The sequence below is a fragment of the Lonchura striata genome, chromosome 22 (assembly GCF_046129695.1).
Source record: "Lonchura striata isolate bLonStr1 chromosome 22, bLonStr1.mat, whole genome shotgun sequence".
Lineage (NCBI taxonomy): Eukaryota > Metazoa > Chordata > Aves > Passeriformes > Estrildidae > Lonchura > Lonchura striata.
In genome coordinates, this window is record NC_134624.1 from 8392310 (window position 1) to 8414421 (window position 22112).

Consider the following 22112-nt stretch of genomic DNA (forward strand, 5'->3'; position numbering starts at 1 on the left):
GCATGGCAGATTCCTTGGATGTGATTTCCATCTCTTGGGAATCTCTTTTTCCATCTCCAGGTGCTCCCTGAGGGCTCAGGCAATCCAGGGGCCTTGCAATGATGTTGAAATGGGATTTTGTGTAAAAAAACAGAGCCTGGGGGCGAGTGGGACAAAATTTTCATCCCTTTAGGGCTGGTTTTAAGGAGCTGCTCCTAAACCCATCTGTGGATGTGCTGAAGGAGCGAGTTTGGAGCTTTCACAGCTCCTAAAATTCCAGTCTCCATTCACCCTCAGTGGTTCAAAGGGCAAAACTCCTGCCAGGAATGAAACTGGGGCTGGAGCACTTCCCAAAATGTCACAGTGACCCAGAAATTCTTGCTCCATGTGGAGGGGGTGTCAGAATCTGTGGGATTGGTGATTCTGAGATTGTAGAAAGTCTCTGTCTGTCAGCCCCGCTGCCAAAGCAGAAGCCATAATTGGTCTGTGCTGGTTTCCAGGTTGTTTATTCTGTTTATCTCTCACATGTTCTGCTGCCCTGCCCAGCTCTGTCCTGCAGGGCAGCGTGTGGGGCTCTGCCCTCAGTGGGATGTGACAAACATTAAATACCAGAAACTCCTGGGCTGCATTTACAAGAACGTGCCAATATCTGTCACCTCCGTTGGACAGTGTGTCCCCAGCCTGAACCAACAGAAAAATGCCAACACCACAGTGAGACATGGAGGGCCATTGTGTCTGTGAGTTTGGCATGGAATTTGCAGCAGATTGTTTCATGATATTCCATGAAGGAAAATCTTGCTCTTTGCTCACTCTTAGCTGCTCACAGCATGGCTTTGTTATAAACCCCAATGATTGGTTATTAAAAAAAAAAAAAAGGATTTCTGCTCAAAGGAAACAGGGATTTTTTTTTGATTCTTTGGATTTCATGGAGTCTCTGAGCTGCTCCAGTGCCAGTTCTGGGTTTCTTTCTTTTCCTTTTGGGATTTTTTTGTAGGATCCTTCCGATCTGACTCTGCATAATGGTTTCCTTTGTTCCCAGTTGGGACTATTTGGGCTTTTTTTTGAAAGGAAAAATAAATAAATAAGGGGATGTCATGAGTCATTGGTGAAATATTCTGCAGTCTGGAGCAGTGTGAATTGACACAGCTCTGTGGTAGCTCTTGGGAGGAGCAGATGAGTTCTGACTCCTTCCATAACTGCCTTTTTCTTTAATTCCCTCTATTCTACCCCTTCCTAATGAACAACCCTTAATATCTTCAATCCTGCAGCTCACATTCTTCAGTTCTCCTCCTTTAAATGCCTTTTCTCTTTGCCCAAATAAATAATTGTGTTTTATTGGGCTGCTGGGATGCTGAAGAATTTAAGAGGCTCTGTTAAGCTCATCCAAAGGATGCTGGAGCAGCAGCAGCTGGGGCTTGATCTCCTCCTTTTAGGCTCTGCTTTATTTTAGTTTTATTTTAGTTTAGTTTTATTTCAGCCCTGTTTTAGTCAGTTATCCCAGGGCTGCAGCCAGGTCAGCTGTGGTGAAAAGTGTTTAGAGAAGGAGTCAAAATTGTTGAAATCCCAGAAGCCTGAAAAGGAGACTCCCAGCTCCATTAAAAAAAAAAAAAGGGAAGCAGCTTTCAGTCCTCACTTTTATTTCTTCTGGATCTGACACAGGAACTCTAGGAATAAGAGAATATCCCTAAATTAGGATATAATATATAAATACCTCTTGGTTTTAATTCCAAATGGAAGCCCAGATGTTCAAGGCAATCTCAGGGGAGTGAGAAACCCGGAGCCCAGGGAAAAGGCTCTGCCCTGCCTGGGCTGGACCCTGCAAAGGCAATAATTGAGTGTTTATTTAGGGCTAAAAATATCTTGGAAAAGGACTTGAAGGCTGGTAAAGCTGGAAGGGGAAGGGTTTCTTTGGAGCAAAGTGGAGAACCAGTCCCTGTGCTGTGGGGATTCTCTGCTTCTTCCTGGAGGGACCCTGACCTTGGGTGGGATTTGCAGGTTGGGATTGACACTTTGAGGTCACCAATGGCTCCTCCTGTCCCTCCTCGGCTGCTCTGACCCCTCATGCCTTGGGCTGCTGCTGGAAAACATTTCTTTCCCCTTAAAAATATGGAACAGCTTCTGTGGGAGGGCGGGGAGGCCCCGCCTCAGGTTGTCCAGAGAAATTGTGTATTCCCCATCCCTGGAAGTGCCCAAGGCCTGGCTGGACAGGGCTTGGAGCAAGCTGGGACAGTGAAAAATGTCCTAAAATTCTTTTTGCTATTCCTGAAATGGAGAATCCTCATTGGCTTTACTTGCTGGGAGATAAATGGCAATTTTCTGTTGCTGTTCATATAGAGCAAAACCCAAAGCTTTACTTGCAGCAAATCTGCATCCCTGGGATGCAAACCCCAGCGTGGTGGGACTGCTGGGAAATGGTGAGGAAGGTGCAGAGGAATGAGCAGGGAATGCTTTTTCATTGTTGCCTTTTCTCCTCGTTGCCTTTTCTCCTCTCCTCGTTGCCTTTTCTCCTTCTTCACCTTACGGCCCCAAACCATTGCACACAAACCACAGCGTGCTAAGAGCAGCCTCAAAAATCCCTGAAGGTTTTTGGGATGTCCTCTGCCTGCTCCAAATCCAAAAGTGGAAGAAAATTCTGCCCACCCCTCCTGCAGACCCCCAGATGTCTCAGAAACAACAACAGGGCAGCTGTGTGCAGTAAATTTGTGTCTCCAGGTGAATTTTTTCCCACTTTGAAGGGTGGTGGAAGGCAAAAAATTGAGGAAAGATTGCAGGAAATCCCCTGAATTTTGTCACAGAACCTCAAGCTCATCTCATTCTACTCCTAAAATTTCCCTAGATCAGACTGAGCAGAGCTCAGCTTTAGAATTCCCTGGAATCCAGACTCTGTTTAAAAGCCTGGCTTCTCCTTTTGGCCAGTGCTGCCCAGTTCCCTGCACTGGGAGAACTGGGAATGTCTGTTCCCAGCACTGGTGATGCTCAGTGACGAGTTGGAACTCTGTGGGATTGGGATTTAATGAAAAACCTTGAAAAATGAGATTTGTTGTGAGGTCTGTCGCTTGCAATTTGTAATTTTTCAGGCTCTGGGAGCACGGACATGCACAAGGAACACATCAGTGACTTATGGCAGCACTTTGGGGTTGTTCAAGGTGTTAAAAATGATTATTACAGGCATAAATATGGCTTGGATTAATGACTTCTGGCTGAGGCTGGGATTTTCAGTGTGCTCTGCAGGAGCTGCAGCTCCCATCCTGCACTGAATTTCCACAGCAATGTTTCCATTGGGTTCTTGGGGTTTTCTGTAGGGTCTTTTGTTTTTGTTGTGTTTTGTTTGGGGTTTGATGTTGTTTTGTTGGGTTTTTTTTTGTTGTTTTTTGGTTGTTGGTTTTTTTTTTTGGTGGGGAAAATAATAGTTAATTCTTTTCCTTATTTTTCCTTGGCCAGGGGATGTGGATTTAGGAGGGGAAAGCAGAAATTGGGATGGGGAAATGAAACTTTGGCTAATGACTGAGTGGAGAAAGCATTTCCCTGAGCTGCAGTGGCTGAAGCAGGGCTGCTTGTGCTGAGCCCTGTGACTGACAGGTGTAATGGATTGAAAGAAAATCCTTGTTTGTTATTGCACATATCCTGAAGGATCAGCAGGGTTTAAGGCATCTTTTCCTCTCAAAATTTGTCTTAAAGAACAGTCAGGGAAAGGAGAGTTGGGAATGAGGTTTGCCCCCAGGCAGGGGGGTTTGGTGGGCTCAGATATTCACTGGTGAGTGTTAATAATGGCTTCAATTCTGATTTCCTTTGGACTTCTGGGGGGATTTTGGACCCTGGCTGAGTCCAAGAGGGTGGTTTGGCTGTGCTGGTGGTGGCAGGTGGGTCCAGCCCAAAGCCAGGGGTTTTTTCCCAAAGAATCCTGCTTGGTTTGCTCTAATATTGAAGTGGGAGAAAGAATAAAATCTCTGTTGGCCACTGCTGGGTGAGGGTAGAGCTACAAACCTAATCACCAGCAGCCTCTGATCCAGGTTTTAACAGATGTTTAAAGAATTAGGAGTCAGATGATCACAGAAATTAACTGTGCTGATGGAGAAATTGGGGATTTAATTCCTCTTTTTGCCACTGTTGGTTCATCCACGAGAATGGAGTGGTGAAGGTGCCATGGCAGGGACAGCTTCCCTCAGCCCAGGCTGCTCCAAGCCCTGTCCAGGACACTCCCAGGGATGGGACAATCCCTTTGTTCCACATTTCCCTGGAAATGAAGAAAAAGCCAAACTTCTGGCCCTAACTTTTATCTCCCTGTCCCTTCCTCCAGTGCTCTGCACTGTTGTTTCCACTCTGGGCACAGCAGAAGCAGATCTGAAGTCAAGAAAAGCAAATCTTAAATCAAGAAGCAAATATTTTGTCATTAAAAAACAAATAATTAAGGATGTGCCTAAAGTACCATTCTTGTGATATGCCATTCATGGTGTTGTATGTATGAGTTAAGACTTTCTGAATTGGGTTGAGAGAATGGAAAGGGAAATCCTAGAATATATTTGTGTAGTTAATTCTTTAAGGAATCCAATCTTGATAGTTCTGTAGTATGTTTTGAGTCAAACTACACCAGACCACATAGATGGGATTTGTACTTTAAAGGAGGCAAAGATTATTTTCTGTCTCTAATAAAACCTCTCCTATGTACAGTAGTTTGTGTGGCAACATAAAAGCTTCGTTATAACCCTAGCATAAAATGTTTGTAATTTAGTATTACCCGTGGCATGAGTTTTAATAATTTTCAAGACTATCACAGGCACAAAACTCATTGCTGATGTTAGCTACCAAGATCCAGGTTCTGCTGGAGCCCTGCCACCTCTGCTGGGTTCAAATGAGAAGTCGAGCTCCTTTTTGGCTTTATTCCAGGGCTTTGCAGGTTTTTGGTGCAGCCTCTGCTGTGATTTTGGTCTCGTTTGGGGTTTGGGGTTCGTGTCTGTGTGTGTGCTGAGGCAGCAGGGACCTGGCTGCTCCCTCTGGGGAGCCCTGTGCACCTCGAGCAGAGAAAGCTCCTGTGTGTGACGCTGCACAGGGATGTTATTCATCACCCAGGGAGTGAAAAGGAGCTTTCATAAAGCACCTCCAGCCCTCTCAGCTGGAGGCCAAGCCCAGAGCAAAGCTGTGAGCAATCCCCTGGAGCTGCCCCAGCCAGGTCTCTGTCCTCCTGTGCACAGCAGGAGCTGGATTTGGATTGCAAAGCCGGGCTGAGCTTGGATTTGGCTGCAAAACCCCCAGGAAATAACGGAGCTGCCTGGCTGGGCAGGAATGAGAGCTGCTCCTGTCTGCAGCTCATCCTTGTGGGCACAGCTGGGCTTCTCCTGAGCTGAGATCCTGCCCATGGCCAGGGGCTGCGGGGCTCCTCTGCTGCTCTCTGGTTTCCAGCAGAGGTGGGACACTGGGGGGTGAGAGCATCTCTGAGCTCCTCAGAGAGAGAGATGAATGCAGGGCTTGAGTTAAAGCCTTTGGAGAAATTAAGAGATATTAAGCCACATAGATAGGACATAGAAGTGTAGGTTGAAGTTTTAAGAAATTAGAAGTGTAGGTTGAAGTTTTAAGGATATAGAAATGCAGGTTGAAGTTTTAAGAAAGTAGAAGTGTAGGTTGAAGTTTTAAGTACATGGAAGTGTAAGCTATAGTTTTAAATAAGTAAAAATACATTTTAAGCTCCTTAATAAACTGCATTAGCTAGTAAAGGTCCTAAGGCTTAGCTCCAGATGTAACAAAAATGAACAGAGGTGCTCGTTTCCAGTTGCTTTGGGCAGCACCAGGCTGGTTTTCTGCTTGAATATCTCACTCTGACCTAATTCATCATGGTTTTGGGGTGGCCCAGAGGGCGTTTTGGGGTGGCCCAGAGGGCGTTTTGGGGTGTCCCAGAGGGCGTTTTGGGGTGTCCCAGAGGGCGTTTTGGGGGCACTGAGGGTGTTCTGGGGATGAGCTGCAGTGTTTGGAGGCAGTGCAGCTGCTTGGATCATCCTTTAACGACACAAAATTCCCCACCAGGGCACTGGGGATGGGTTGGGGTGGCTCAGAGGGCTCCAAACCTGTGGCTGGTGGCTCCTGGAGAGGGTCCAGCCCCCCTGAAGCTCCAGCAGCTCCCACTGCAGGGTTGTTTTTGTGCCCAGGGATGAATCCATGGTGAGGATGGATCCCTCTGCAGATGTTCCTGTTCCTGATGTGAACACCGAGCTCCAACCCCCCACACCTGGCACGGGGACCCAGCTGATGTCAGGAGTCTGGAATCCACATCCCTTCCCCCTTTTGCCCCCCTCTCCACCCTAAATAAAAGCTGGAGGCAGCTCAGGAGCTGGCTGCTCTTGGAGCACAGGGATGTGACTGGAAGCAGGGAGGGAGTTTTGTTGCATTTTGGTTGCTCAAACACTGTAGATGTGCAGATATTTTGGGTGGATAAAACGTGGTGGAAGGCAGGGGGAAGATCCAAGTGGCAAGGACAGCTTCGACCAACGTGTTATCCATGATGTTATCCTGATGAGGGATGAGGAAATCTTGCAGCTGTTGGCTGCTCAGGCCAGGCTCCCTCTGCTCCTTTATTATCTGCACTGTTCCCTTGCCTTTGCCATGTGTTTGTAATTCCTCACTGAGAGCCCAATTTTTTAGGGTTGTGGAAAATTTTAAGAGGTGCCTAACAATGTTCATCCATTTTCTGTGCAGACATTGGGCTGAGCTTCTTGGTAACCAAAATTCCTGATATCATAAAAAGCTCTGTCCGTGCTCTTTCTTCCCACTGCTGTTGGTGCTGATGGACAGGATGCAGGCAGGTGGGATGGGGTAGAGAATCAGAAAAAGTATTTAAAAAAAAAGTGGGTTGAGATAAAGATAATTAAATAGGTAAAAGAGGAGAATTGTAAAAAGTGGGGGGGAAATAATTTTAGGTTGAGATAAAGGTGGTTTAATAGGTAAAGCAAGGAATTCTTCCCCCCATGGGCACACAGAGCAGGGCTTTGTCACAGGCATCTCCAGGATGCAATGAGTGCTGGATGCTGGCTGAAGACACCCAGGAAAATCCAGCTCTGGGTGCAGACAGCAGATCTGCTGCTGCTCTCTGCCCTGAAGCTTTGACCAAGTCCCTGTTCTGAATCTGCCATTAACCTTGGGTTGAAAGCACATTTCAGCTGGGTTTAAGCTTCTGGAGATTGATTTGTGTGCTGCAAGCCTGATTTGGAGCCCAGCAGTGCCACTCCTGTTGTCTCCTAATTCTTCTTTCTCCTTTTCTCTTTGCAGCTGAACCCGCAGACCTCTTGAAGGTGTTAGATTTTCATAATTTACCTGATGGTATCACAAAAACCACGGGGTTTTGCACAAGCAGAAGATCTTCAAAAGAAGCAGATGTTGCTTACAGAGTAACAAAAGATGCTCAGCTCAGTGCCCCGACAAAGCAGCTGTATCCTGGTGAGTCCAGCTTTTTATTTGTCCCATGAAAATGTTTGATTCCTCCGTTTCCCCAGTGTGCTTGCAGAGGTTCTGCTGTTTCAGGGGGCTGCAGACTTCCAGCCATCAAATAATATCCTTTCATCCCTGTGTTTGCACGAGGTGGTGGCTGTCACTGCAGAGGAGGTGGCCAGTGCCACCCCTCAGATTGGAAAATCCCTCCTCATTGTCACAGGGAGCTGGGGACAGAGGAGCCCAGGCTGGGCTTTGTTCTGTCCTGTGCCAAGCACAGCAGGTCTGGTTCTGGGGCTCTGCTGCCTCTCCTAACACAAATAATCACCAGAGAGAAATATCAGGCTGGCCCACAGGACCAGATTTCCTGAGAAAGGTTGTTTGAAGGGATGGGAGGCTCATCAGAGGAAGGCACACGGTCCTTGAAGAGCACTGCTCCTTTTATTGCTGCCTGAGCTGAATCTTTCAGGTCAAGGCATTATCACTGTGTGTTTGTAAGAAGTTATGGACCCAAACTCCTCCCTTGCACCACCATAATTATTCCTTCCCAAACCATCCAGATATCCCTGTGTCACCTGGGGGAAGGCTGGGATTGGGCTTGGAAGAAAAAATTGCCTTTGCTGAGGCAGGCTTGGCAGGAAAAAAGGAAGCTGGTGTGGGAGGCAGAGGGATTTAAGCAGAGCAGGCACACACGTCCTCCCTCAGAGCTTGGGAGGGGATGGATGGATTGGCTAAATCAGAGCTAATGGGCTGTGCCACCATCAATGCTTTAATTAACCAGGGCAGCCTCAGCCCCAGCCTGGCAGAGGCACAAATGAAGACTTTGAGGCTGGGCTGAGGATGTGCTTCCAACCCTCCCCTCCTGTGCTTCCCTCATTGTTGGGGCTGTTTCCAGCCTTCATCGTTATCCTGCTGTGCCAATAATTGTATTGAATCCATGGTGAGGCTGTGTCTCACCTAAAAACTGAGCCTGATGTGAGGAGAGCTGGGAGCAGCCTGTGACGGGCTGGGCATCACTGCATGAGCAGCCCTTAGCAAAGGAGCTGCTCAGTCTGGCCTAAAGCTGGGTTTAAATGTCTGCAGAAGGGCAAACCAGACTCCAAATTTGTCTTTATTGGTGCCCAGGGCAGGAAAGTTCTTTCTGATCACAGATAAACTCATTGTGTGCCCAGCTGGACAGGCTGTGCCATCATGTTCCTGAAATGACTTAAAGTTCTAGGCCTGGTGTCCATAAACTCAAAAGTGTTCAAGGAAAGGTTCCAGTTTGGAATATCCAGCTGGAGTGGATTTGAGAGCTTGCCAGTAGTTTCTGTAGCCACTGGGAAGTCTTGCCTGGTCACTTTTATGTAACAGAAAGCAGCAAATGGAGGTGAACTGGAGGAGTAAAAACAAGGCTGGAACATTCTGGCTGCTTGTTTGACAAGGGGATTGGATCACAGCAGGTCTGACATAGGGAACACAAGCACAGAGAGCTGAGTCCTGGAGAAAACTGAATCCTGGTCCCTGGAGAGAACGCAGCGTTGAAGATTTTCTTGGTTTATACCTTATTACTTTTATATCATCGCCCTCACTGAGTTCTTCTGCTTCTTCCTTGGGTGAGAATATCTGTATGGAGCTATGGAGCAACTTTTCCATCATTTTATCTCCTGGACAACCATGGGGTGTTTGGAGCAGCTCAGTCTCGTTTTGAAATTCCAGAGTCCTGGAGGCTCCTCTGCTTCTTGCTCAGGAGATAGGGAAGAGCCGAGTGAAGAATTCCCAGTGTTCTCCAGCAGATCCACAGATGTTTCCTCATCTCTTTAACAAGAAGTGACTTCAGCTCCCACCCCCAAATGAGAGAGGGGATAAAGATAACAAAGTAATTGCAGGGCAGTGTCCCAGGGGAATGTGGTTTTAGGGCTTTTGTGTCACCAGGAGGGTGGGTTGGAGCAGAGCTTTCCCTCTCTGCTCCACAGCACCCTTGGCAAACGCGCTCTGCACAGAATATTTTCTGCTAATTAGAAGCTGGTGCTTTTCTAAGATGTAATTTCATGGGCTTTGCATTCTGCTGCCACAGCCAGCAAAGCAAGATGTATGTGTGTGTATATATATATATATTTACACAAAACTTGTTTTTTTGTGCTCAAAAGAGTGAAAAAAAATCTGCTGAGATGCTTTTTGTTCTGGCTCCCTGAAGAAGTCCTGCTTCCCGACAAAATCTGTGCTTTGCCAGAAAGAAAAGCAAGAGAAAAAGAACCAAGAAAGGCAAGGGTTTCAGTGGCAGCCAGCAAAATGTCATTTGTGTGCTTCCATCAAATTTGCAGTTGTCATTTGCCTTCTCAGGAATCTCTGTTAGAGCTTGAATAGTCACCCCTGAGAAAAACAAGTCATTGCACAGCTGAGATCTCCTCAGATGAAGGAAAAGGCCAGAAATTGGTGGCAGCACTGGAAACCAGCTTTGCTTTGAGGAGGAAAAGTGTAAAGGCTGAGGAAATGCCACCTCTCTGTGTTTGTGTCAGGAATGGGATCAGCTCTTCTCTGCTCTTCAGCAGCTCCAGCTTTCCTGCCCTTCCCAGATCAGGAGCAGGACTCTGGTTTAGGCTGTGCTTGGTTACATGTGGATAAAGAAGAAGGTCTCAGGAGCAGGACTCAGGTCTAGGCTGTGCTTGGCTATATCTGGATTAGGAAGGTCTCAGGTGCAAGACTCTGATTTAGGCTGTGCCTGGCTACACCTGGATTAAGAAGGTCTCAGGAGCAGGACTCTGGTTTAGTCTGTTTGGCTACAACTGGAATAAGAAGAAGGTCTCGGGTACAAGACTCTGGTTTAGTCTGTTTGGCTACACCTGGAATAAGAAGAAGGTCTCGGGTACAAGACTCTGGTTTAGTCTGTTTGGTTACACCTGGATTAAGAAGAAGGTCTCAGGAGCAGGACTCTGGTTTAGGCTGTTTGGCTACACCTGGGTTAGGAAGAAGGACCACACCTGCCCTGTTTTGAAGACCAGGAGGTTCTACAGCAGCCTTTAATCATTGTGCTCAAGTAAGATGACTCGGGCTCATCCACTGGACAAGGAATTTGCTCTTTTCCCACTCACTGGCCACGGATTCTTGGTTCTTTTGCTCCATGACACCAGGGAACTCTCCTTGACAGCTTGGTTGTCACCTCCCACGCTCTGCTTCCAAAGGCAAAGCAGATTCCTGAGGGGTGGGATGTTCTCAGGAGCTCCTGTGATGGAAGCAGAGAGGCAGAGCATTATTTATGGGCAAGCTACAGATGGGAGAAGCTTTTCCCATCCCATGGAGTCAGCCATGCCCACCCTGGAGCTCCTGCAGCTCCAGCACCACTGGGGGCTCCCCGTCATGCTGTGGGAGGTCCCTCAGGGCGAGTTTGGGAGGTTTTGGCCACGGGGTGGGAGGAGGACGCCAGCCAGAGCCGGGCATGGATGCGCAGCATCTCCCAGCGTGAGCTCGTTTGAGGAGTGAATCCAAGAGGAGAACTCCATCCCAACTCCTTTGTTGGGGGGGGTGTCTCCATTGTTTTGGAGGGATTGGGGTCTGTTTCTCCCTGCTCGGTGTATTTATGGCCGTGTCTTTATCAGTATTGGGGTGTGTGGGGATGTGTTTTCATCCCTCGTTCAGCAGCTCGGGTCATTTCTGCCTCTGACAGTGCAGGCATTGTTATTTTGCCAGGACAGCAGAGCAGTAGCAGAGTAATGTCAGCTATAATTCATCCATTATGATTATTTGGGTTGAGAAACTCGCATCACCATGGAGACATTTTGATAATCATGGAAAAAAAAATTAAAAGCAGCTTTTTAATGAGTTGGCAGCTTGTCCAAGTTGAAAGGTACTGTATTGTGGGTTCATAATGAAATTTTGGACATGAACTATTTTACATAAAAGGCCCAAATCTGTAGGCTGTAATTGGAGCCAGGAAGGCGTATGGTCCTGCCTCAGTCCTCCAGGAGGGTTTGTGCACAGGGGAGGGAGATAAAGCTCAGGCCATCCTGAGGGAGGCACCAAAATCAGAGCTGCTTCTGTCAAATATCTGGGGCTGAGTCCTGGGGATAAATCAGAATATAATGGCATTGAATTCCTGACTGGGAGGCCTCTCTGCTGCTTCCCAAATGTCATTTACCCAAGGTGAGGGGATTCACTTTGTACAAAGTGTTTCTCCATAGGTCTCCTCAGTTATCCCCTTGCAATCCTCCTTTTGCTCTGCACCAGTTCCAGTTTTGATGCAGCTCCTGCCTCATCCCCTTCCCTCCTGTAGGCAGATAAATGCATTAAAAACACTTTGTTCCTAAAAATTAAAGCACCTCCCAGTCAGAAGAGGAAGAGGATGAGCTCAGGGCTTCTGTGTTTGAACTCCAGCTTTGCTTGGTGCCAAGAACTCCCCACTGCCACGTTCCTCATCCCCTCCCTGGGTGGAAAACCCCCTCTAGGAAAAACCTAAAGTCCTGAAAAAAAAATCTATTTGAAGCTTCTGGGCACTGTGCTTGGTGGTTTTTGTGGTTTATTTGGCTGCACGTCTGCAGTTTGAACAGGATCCCTGTGTTCCCCGGGTGCCACCAGGGCCACACGTGTCACAAACCCCACGGTGGGGCTGCCCCACTGTGCCCTGCCCTGCTGTGGTGGGATTTTTCTGCAGAGGTACAAAGCCACCCTCAGCTTGGAGAGCCTGGACCTCCAAAGGGAGATGCCCTGCAAGCCCCACGCTCTGAAATGCAGCATCGGGGTGGGGGTTGTGTGTATAATTTGGTCAAGAAATCTTCTTTATGAGCGCTCTGGTGGTTTTTCAGGCTGCCCTGTTTGGGATGTGCATGCAGGAGTTTCAGTCTGGGCTCCTTGTTTTTCAGGCTGAAGGGCAGAGAAACCCAAAGAGGGGGGAGGAATTTGGGTTTCTGCAAGAGGGTGACGCCCAGATTGAAACTTTGAATAGGTTGACCCTGTACTGACAGACTTTAATGAATTTAGTCCTCCAAACCTTGCAGAAATAAAGACAGAAATCACCTGTGATCAGCCACAGCTCTTTCCTGAGAGGAGGAACAGACAGAAAATGAGATGCTGTTAATAAGCAGGCAAATTAGTGTTTTCTATTGATTGCCAGATCCATTTCCTTTTTCAGAATTTTTTTTTTTTTTGTGTGTGTGTGTCTGCAGCAACCCTGAAAGCCAAAACCTCAAAATCCTCTGTTCTCAGGTGGAATGAACAAATCCTGATGCAGTTTTTGCTCCCTTAAATAAAAAACCCTTCAAGATTGTGTTGATGCTTGATTTCCTCTGTCCCTTTGACAGCTTAAATTCATTTGGAGCACCCCATGGAAGTTTTTACCTTGTGTCCTAAAATGCTTTAGGGGAGCTTCTTTTGGAAGGGTTGGGTGCAAATAGTACAAATTTAAGCCAATGACTTTTGTAGAATTTTTGTTTCCCCAGCACAGGAGTTTCACCCCAGAGTATCTGGGGTGAAGCCACATCTTCACCCGGCCCAATATAAAAATTTAGGGCTGCTGATGTGCACACATCTGGAGACAAACCAGCCGTGGCTTCTCAGACAACAGGACTGTTGATGTAGGGGTTATTTCTGAGGAAACCTCACTAACCTCTTTGCTTTTCCACTCCAGCTTCCCCCTTCCCAGAGGACTTCTCCATTCTAACCACTGTAAAAGCGAAGAAAGGAGGTCAGTCCTTCTTGATCTCAATTTACAATGAGCAAGGGATCCAGCAAATTGGTGTGGAGTTGGGTAGATCTCCTGTATTCCTGTATGAAGACCATACAGGAAAGCCAGGCCCAGAAGACTATCCTCTCTTTAGAGGCATTAACCTAGCAGATGGCAAGTAAGTGACATTTTGTGCACCAAGGAAAAAAAACAGTTCATTGTTTGTATCGATGCCAGCATGTTGAACATTGTATAAAATAGGAATCGTGCCTGTAGAAATGTGTTTGCACAGCTGACAGGTGCCCCAGTCTGTCATTTTGGCCTTTGGTGAATTAATTTGACATCTGTAAGAATTGTAAATGAGCAGTCAGTGCTGCTGTCTGGTACTTGTGGGGATAGGAACATTGATTTTCCTGTGAAGGGCCTTAAAAAAAAAAAAAAAATAATCAGTTTGTCTTGCAAAATCCACGCAGGGCTTAAAAAAGAGGGTGGAAAAGGGAGACGACAGTGTGGTTTTATCCCTGCTTCTTGTTGAAGCCAGAGCTGGCCCTCTCCTGCCTGATTTGGAGGGATGAAAGCTGTCACTCAGCATTTCTCTTGCCAAACAACCCTTTAGGCTCTGCCCAGGGAGGATTTCCATGAAGGTTCCCAGAACATCAATTCCTGAAAGTTCATTTTTTTTGTACAATCATTGCCTTATCCTGCAAAGCCGTGCCTGACACCTCTGTGGGGCTGTGTTCTCACAGGTGGCACCGAGTGGCTCTGAGTGTGCAGAAGAAAAATGTCACCTTGGTTCTGGACTGTAAAAAGAAAATCACCAAGTTCCTGGACCGCAGCGAGCATCCCATTATCGACGTCAACGGCATCATCGTGTTCGGCACCAGGATATTGGATGAGGAGGTCTTTGAGGTGAGCCACGGCAAGGAGCAGCTCTGGAGCTGGTCCACAGGGATGATGAGGTGCTCCCAGCTCGTTTTTGAAATTTTTGGTGGGATTTTTTCCATAGTAGAACGCCGTTGTTTGTGATTTTTAAGTTTTGATTTTGATTTTTCGCGGTACTCTAATGAAAACTGGGGGCCGGGTGACCTTGGTGCAGTGAGCTCTTCTGGTTGTGTGGTTTCAAGCCTTGCTGGGGTTCTGGACCATCTCTACACTGGGATTTTGGAGCTCTTGGCAGATTTAAACTGGGAAGGGCTCAAAAGGTTTTCATTCATCCCCGTGCTGGGATTTAGAGCTGCAGGGGCAGTGAATGAAGTCTGAGGGAAGCAGCTCCCTCCCAAATCCCAGCTCACGCTGGGGCTGCAGGAATTTGCTCTTTTTCCACTCATTGGCCATGGATTCTTGGTTCTTTTGCTCCATGACACCACGGGACTCTCCTTGACAGCTTGGTTGGCTTGGATGTCACCTCCCACGCTCTGCTTCCAAAGGCAAAGCAGATTCCTGAGGGGTGGGATGTTCTCAGCAGCTCCTGTGATGGAAGCAGAGAGGCAGAGCATTATTTATGGGCAAGCTACAGATGGGAGAAGCTTTTTCCCACAGTTCAGCAGCTTGTTTAATGTCTGCATTTCCCCGGCAAAATCAACTTTTGTGCTCTGCTGCACTTGGGAGGCTTTCCTGGGGGTGAGAATCCCGTTCCTGATCTTTCTTGTGAGCTGGAATTGCTTCCTAAAACCAGCACCGAGTGCAATGGGGTGTAAACCAAGCCCTGTTGATCTCTAGCTCTTTATTTTTATGGAATTTATTTAGAGGAAGAGCTGGATCTCCTGGGATGGGATGGGAATATCTCCTATCCCTGGCTAATCAGAGCTTTAGCAATGCCAGTTCTTGCCTGCATTTTGCTGTCACTCAGAGGGAACATTCCAGGTTAATATTACCAACATCTGGGAGCTGCTCTGCTGTAAACAGAGCAGGAATGCCTGGGCTGAATATATCTGCCAAAATCCCAGTTACAGAGTGAGGCCTGGATCTCAAAATTGTATTAAATTAAGAGACATTCCCTGGGAAATTGAACAATTAAAATGGAGAGTAAAAGCTGGGTTTAATGGGAACTGGAGTGTCTTTCACAGGTGTTGGATGTTCTGCTGAACATTTCAGCACTGGATGCTGAGGTTTGACTTTTACATAAAAGTGCTGAGTTCTCCCCCAGCTCAGGTCCAGTAAATCCACTGGAAGGGCTTGGTGCCACATCCAGGCTGGATGAAAAACCTGCACTTTCCTTTTGTGAAATAACAGGATTTCCATATCTGCCCCTGAAAGTTGGGGAATTCCCAGGTGGTTTTTAGGTCTCACCTGATTTTGGGACAGCTGATTCCTCTGCCAGGGAGGGAGCTGAATCCAGGAGTTCATGGGGGCTCCCTGCTCCTCTTTCAGCCCTTTCTGTGGCCATGGCTCCATTGCTGAAAAGATTTTAAACCCTGAGGGGCTGTGGGACTGATGTTTCAGGGTTTAGTTTTTCTATTTTTCACATTCTGAGCTGCTTTAGTATGTGGGTCTGGGATTTGTACGAGGGGATACTGAGCTCTGCACAGAGCAGGGAGACAAAACAATTCCTGCTCCAGCTGGGCACCAAGGACAAATGATCCAAATCTCAGCCCAGGAGCACAAACAGCGTGGGCTGGAGAGAGAAAAACAAGCAGGATGGGACTTGATAACCTAAAGCTGTAACTGAACAATTAACTCTAATATGCAAATGGAGCAGAATGGATAAAAGTGAGACCTCGTGACCATTTTGTGACCATTTTGTGACCATTTTGGTTCATCTTGGGTGTAGCCATGGCTGGGGCTTTTCTGCAGCCCAAGGTGGATCCAGTGAGGCCTCCAATAAATCCCTGCTCATCCTTTAGCTCAGTCTAGCCTCTGATCTAAGTCAGCCTTCCCAAGGCATCAGGACCTCCTCAGTTTTGGGGTAGAAAGGAGCCTCTTGCCTGTTCTGGCTGTGAGCTGCAGCTACAAGACCTTGCTGGCACTGGGTAATTAGAAAATATATTATTTTTTTTGTCTTACATGTACTGATATTACACAAGATGGATAGAAACCCCCTCTAGTTCTGACATTTATTCTTTTTTTCTTTTTATTTTGGTCACCTCCTCACGCATCACTGAAGCCACCAGCAGCTTTAACTGGGGTGGAAGAAGCTTTTCTGAAGGCAGTGGACTAGAACCTCATTTCCTTCATATCTCAGCAGCTCCATTTCCTTTGGCCCCTCCTGTCTCCTTTCTGCAAGGCTAAGCAGAAAGTGTGCAGAACAAGGGGTTCCATTTCTGTGCTCCTGGAAGGTTTCTGCAGGATTTCTGCAGCACGTGCAGGACATGGAGCTGCTGCTGTCCCACCCATTCTGCAAACCCCAGCTCAGGTTTTCTGCTCTGATGTGTTGGAAATGAAAATAACCCAGTGAGGTGGTGGTGGGATTGGAGACAGGGCTGGGATTGCTTCTGTCTCTGGGCATCACTGGGAATTCACATTCTCCTTGTCAGGACTGAAATCAAACCAACCCCAAACAATTTTTATTTTGGAAACTGTAATTATTGAAAGGTTGGGGTTGTGAGGGGAGCAGCTCAAGAGCCCGGATGGGGAAATTCCTCACTCAAAAAAACCCCAAAAAACCAAAACAAAACAAAACAAAAAACAAACAAACAAAAAAAAACCACCTACTTTTAAAAAGCCTGGCAGGAAAGGTTAAAGGAGTTTCAAAATATTTCTCTAGCAAAACATTCTTCCAGTGGAAAAATGACTTCCTCTCATTAAAATTCAATTAGCTGGGAGGCTCTGAGGGTCTCTGTATGGGACTGGGGAGGGTTGAAAAGGGGCCAAGCCCTGAGCCCAGCTTGTACAAGCTGAGTTTTGTGCTGGGTTTGTTGTAAACCAGGAGTTTACAAATATTGGGTGGGTTCTTGCAGGCTTGGGAGGTTTCGAGCTGTGTCTGAGGGGGTGAGACTGCAAAGGGTTTTGTTTTTTTGGGTGTTTTTTTCTTTGCAGGGAGGGAGGGAAGGACAAAAATCCTGCTGCAGTCAGAGGTGTTCCTGTGCTGCAGCAGCGCTGGGGGGGACTGAAGCCATGTGAATGTGTCTCAGTTTTAGAGGGAAAAACTCCTTTTCATTTCCTTTCCTTTAAATATAAATTAGAAACCAAGTCCTGGTGGCTGAGTGGAGGAACAGAGAGAGGGGGAAGCTTGGGAAAGAAAGGCTTTTATGCAGAAAAAAAAAAAAAGGCATTTTTTTTCAGCCTGAAAGCCAGGGAGGTTCCCCAAACCATCCTGGGGGTGCCCATTCTGTCACACCTGGATCCCAGCAGGGCACAGAGAAATCCAATATTCCAGATTTGGGGATCTCTGTGGGGAGAAAAAGCTGCCCAAAGTCTGGGGCAGGGAAATGTTTCCGTTCCTGGGCTGGATGGGCTGAATTTAACCCCTTTGTGGGGCTGTTTGGGGGCATCTCAGGGAAGAAGTTTAATGAGAAATTTGGTTTCTGCAGCAGGGAGGGGCCCAGCCCTGGTTTTCAGCTCTGTGTTGAGCAGAATGAGTTTTGTTCAGACTTTGCTGTTTGATTTTCCTGCTGGATTTCCCAGTTTTGTCCCCTGATTTTCTAGCCAGGGACTATAGTGTGCTGATGAAAGTCTTGTACAGCCCCTGGCTCCAGAGCTGGAGTTGGCATCATTAAATTATGGTGTGGACATGGATAAAAATTGAGTAGGTTTTGGCAAAATTGCTGAGGACAGCCTAGGAACGAGTGACTGCTTTTGCTGCCAATTTTTTTTGGTCCATCTGTGTAAAATTTTGCAGCCTTGGCCCACAAGTTAAGTGGGGTTTTGACCCTCTTGGTTTGCAGCAGTGCCTGGAGTGGCTGAACTGGCTTTTCCCATGTGTGGAAAAGCTCAGGGCATGAATATATTGCTTTTTAAGGTCATTTATGGCTCCTTTAGAAGACAAAAGGAGTTAATTTTGTGCAGCTGAGTGCCATAACTGTGTCTCAGTGATGTAGTTGGTGCTGTAAAACCCAAAAAAAAAGTGGATTCCTCTGATCTCAGCACCTGTGGTCAGGAGGGGCTGACAAAAATTGTGCCAAAGCCTGTCCTGGGATGGGCCACAGCACCCTGGAGGGTGCTGAAAGATGCTGCTTTTGATTGCCTCTCCTCCTTTGTGATTTTTTTTTGTTTGTTTTTCTGAAGACCACGAGTGAAATCAAGCCATCAGAAATGGAGGGCAAGCAACTTGGGATGAGCCAGAGAGGCCGGGCAGGGTGCCAGAGGTGCTCTTAGGGCTGCTGAGAGTTCCAGGGACAAAGCAGGACAGACACATCAACGCTCCCAGCCCAGACATTGGGGCCCTTCAGCTGCTCTTGGCCTTCAAATGCCACCTCTTTTCACCTTGGGCCTTGTTTACACTTAAAAAACCCAATTATCCCTGGGGTTGATCATCCCAGATTTTATTTCACTTTATCAGGGTGTCCTCCTTCCCTCCCCAGCTCTTGGCTGTGGTGTTTTCATCTCTGGGAAATGCTCTTCTTTTCAGAGTTTTGTTGGTTATTTTACTCTGAGCTGGTAAGGCTGGATCAAAAGCTTTTGCTTTAGTGGAAGGGGTAGAAATAAAAGTGCATTTTTTTGTGCGCATTGGGTGCATTTTGTGGTGGTTTTTGCTGGTTTTGGGGATGGGGAAGCTTCAGAGCCTCCTCTTGCAGGGTTTGAATACAAAGAGCTCTGTCTACTCCAGGAGGAGATTTACTCTGCCTCTCCTCCTCTCCTGCCTCTCCACTGGGGTGCAGTGAGCTTGGAGAAATTGGTAATTTAAATTGGACTTTCTCAGCTCCCAGGAACAAATCATGGGAGCCTCAGGTCTAAATCCACATCTAATTCACATTTAGACCCAATTTTGCCTCAGCACCTGTGTCTTGGCTGTTCCTGGTGGCACGAGGGCCCTGTGCAAACACCAACAGCACTGCCAAGGTGTGGGGGAACACTTTTGATAGAGAGGAAGCAAGAAATTCCCTGATTCAGGAGGAATTTTTTCATGGAAAGGCTGGTCTGGCACTGGGAATGGGCTGGCCAGGGAGGTTTGGAGTCCCCACCCCTGGAGGTGTCCAGGAAAAACCCGAATGTGGCACTCGGGGCACTGGTTTGTGACAAGGTGGGGGTCAGGCATGGGCTGGAATTAGTTTTGGAGTCTTTTTCCACCTGGGAAAATAACAAATAATCCTGGGATTCTGGGATCTTCAAAGCAGCAGCACCCCCACAGCTCCCCTGAGCTCAGAGCTGGACCCATCACATCCTGCAAGATCTGAGCTCACCCCAGAGGCTCAGCAAGGAGCGGGGAAAGCCCAGATTAATGAAGTTTTCCTTAAAATTCAAAACAACATTTTTAAAAATGAGGGTTTTTTTTACTAAGCTGGATGTGCCTGTCGGGATGCACCATGGATCCATGCTCCCATTTCTCTCTGCCTGCCTTGGCAGGCTGCTGAAAGCAGGTAGTTTACAGAGCTGGCTGCCTGCTCTGCTGGCCCTGCCAAATCTGATTTCACCTCCTTCGCTGGGCAGTCTTTCAGGGAGTGCAAAGAGGGGATGTTTTACACCACCACCATATACCACGGTGTGAGAGGATGGAAAATAAAACCTCCTGAGCCAGCTTTTAGGGATCTTTATTGAAGATGTCTGTAGCTTTCCCCAGTCTCCTAATAATTCTCCATTTTCTTGCTGGTTTTCTCGTCATTCCTTCTGCTTTTTCTTTTTTTTTTTTTTTAATATAATTTTTGGGTTTTTTTCCAAAGGATCCTCTTTAAAATGGTGCACTTGAGACATATGGATTAAATCATAGCTCTGGGCTCTTCCAGGAGAGCGGTGCTGCCTAGAAAATGTCTGCAATTATTGAGGATTATGCCTCTGGATGGGTTTGCAATTAACGGGGAGGTTTTTGGGGCCGCAGTCCAAGCGATGCAGCGGATCTGATCAAAAATGTGAAATTTGGCCCCGTTTGGCAGCACCTCAAGCACAGCATCACCTTACACAGGTGCCCCAGGGACGTCATCTGGTTTTATCAGGGAGAGAGGGGCAGCACCTGGGCCAGAATAAGAATTGCAAACCAGCTTGTAAAAGCCACTCTGTGCTTTCATGTCCACCCCAAAGTGGCGCTGCCTCCTCTGACCCCTCCGTGCCAGGTGCCAGCCAGGAAAGTGAGAGCCTGGCTGGAGACATCAGCTGGATTGTTTGCATACACTCTGCTGAAAGCCTTGTTTTCCATTTCCATTCGCTGGGTAATTGCAGGTTCAGCCATCTGGCCTGCACTCAAGCTCGGTGACTGGGTCAGCCTTGCCTGTAATGATGGAGCCTCGTTAGTCATGATTACAAAATACACTTTTTTTTTTTTTTTAGAATTTTTTTTTTTTTGGGTTGGTTTTTCCATGGGTTGTTTTGGTTTTTTTTTTTTCCTTTTTTGGTTTGGTCAGTGGTAAATTCCATTTCATAAACTGTCAAAGCGACTGTGTTGGCCTGTGTGGATAATTAGTGCAGTTTGCTGGTATCGAATGCCTGTGGGCCTCTGATAGCTTACAAAGCACTTTATTGTTCAAACAGATCATAAAAGTGCTTTTATTGATGTTTCAAACACTCCTGCAGCCTATCATTTATCTTTTCAGAGTGCCAAGTGAAACATCAGCCTTAGGAAGCTGCGTGGGCTCAGAGCTTGTCCACATTTAAGGCCCAGTTTTAGGAGGTGCCACCAGCACCCCTTGGAGTGGAAAAGATGAATTTTTAATGCTCCTCCCACCCCAAACCAGTCTGGAATTTGGTGGTTTGGGCAGTTTTGATGTGAGGATGGCACTGTTGATGGTTTTGGTAGGAAATGCTGAGGAAATGGGGCACTTAGGCCTGAAAAATCCAGGATTAATCCCCTCTGGGAATTCCTGGTGGAGGATGCGGGACCTCATCCCTGTCTGAGGAAACACCAACATCCCGCTGCTCCTGGGCACTGCAGCTGGGATGTGCCAGTGGGAAATCAACACTTTTTTGGATTTTATCCCTCAAATAAGCAGTTTGTAGCCTGATGGTTGGGTAGCAGGGGCTTCTCCAGAGGAGCTGGCTTGGAGGAGCGGGATGCTGAGGGGAAATTGGGATCTGCCACGAGCAGGGATGCTGCAGGGCTCTCCATCCCTGCTGGCCTGGAGGGGACAGGCAGCTTGTGTCCCCTTCCCCTGGCCTGATGGCCCTCCTGAAGGGGGCAAAAAAAACCAGAGGGAAACCGAGCGATCTCTGGTGTGGCAGCACATTTCTGTCCCTCTCAGGATTTTTCATAGAGGTGCACAGAGAGAAATGAAAGAGAAAACAATTTTTATTTCTGCTCCTTGTTTTTCCCACGTGGAATGTGTTTGGAGAATTGTTTCCCTGGGGTGATTGCTGGGTTGGATTCTGGTGAGGATTGTTTGAGCCTGATGGCCAATCCAACCCACCTGGGGCTGGACTCTAGAGAGGGTCATGAGTTGTGTGAGAGAGAAAGTAGTATGTAGTTTTAGTATCCTCCTTTTATATAGTATGTTAATGTATTTTAGCATAGTTACAATAAAGAAATCATTCAGCCTTCTGAATTGAATCAGACATCAGCATTTCTTCCCATTGGGTTTGCCTGCATTTACAATACTCCGGGAGGCAAAAACTCATCCTTTGGAGCAATTTCCACCCCTCCAGGGACTTTTTGGGATTTGGGGAGCTGTGGCTGGTTGTTCCTGACATGCCCCTGGCAGAGCTGTGTGCTCCAGTGCTGGCAGGCAGCAGCCCCAGGCTGGTTTGGGGTGATGGATGCTCCGAGCTGCGGGGTCATTACTCTTCCAGCCCTGGCTCCGTTTGGAGTTTGTTTCCCCCCTCAGGAGGGAGGAGGGGGATGAATTTCTTCCATGGAAAGTCTGAGGAGCAGGAGGCTGATTGCTGAGCCCAGACAGGCTGATGTAATGCTGGAAAGCTGCTCCTCTCTCCAGTGACATCATTGCAAGGCTGCTGTGGACAGGGGCATCTGCAGGGACAAGGATGGAGTTTCAGGGGCAGGAAAAAGCACCACGAAGGGATTTGGGAAGGAGAAGCAAATGGATGTGTTTGGGAAAGATGATTTTCC

General features: G+C 47.4%; 1 protein-coding gene across 2 annotated transcripts in view; it reads left to right on the top strand.

Annotated features, from left to right (window-relative positions):
- The window catches only part of COL5A1 (collagen type V alpha 1 chain), a 134722-nt gene that overhangs the window by 21833 nt on the left and 90777 nt on the right, over positions 1–22112 (top strand). For both annotated transcript variants that reach the window (XM_021543582.3, XM_021543583.3), the window contains exons 2-4: positions 7234–7401; positions 12992–13205; positions 13774–13936. In XM_021543582.3, the coding sequence (XP_021399257.1) occupies positions 7234–7401; positions 12992–13205; positions 13774–13936 (545 nt within the window). The remainder of the gene's footprint in view (positions 1–7233; positions 7402–12991; positions 13206–13773; positions 13937–22112) is intronic.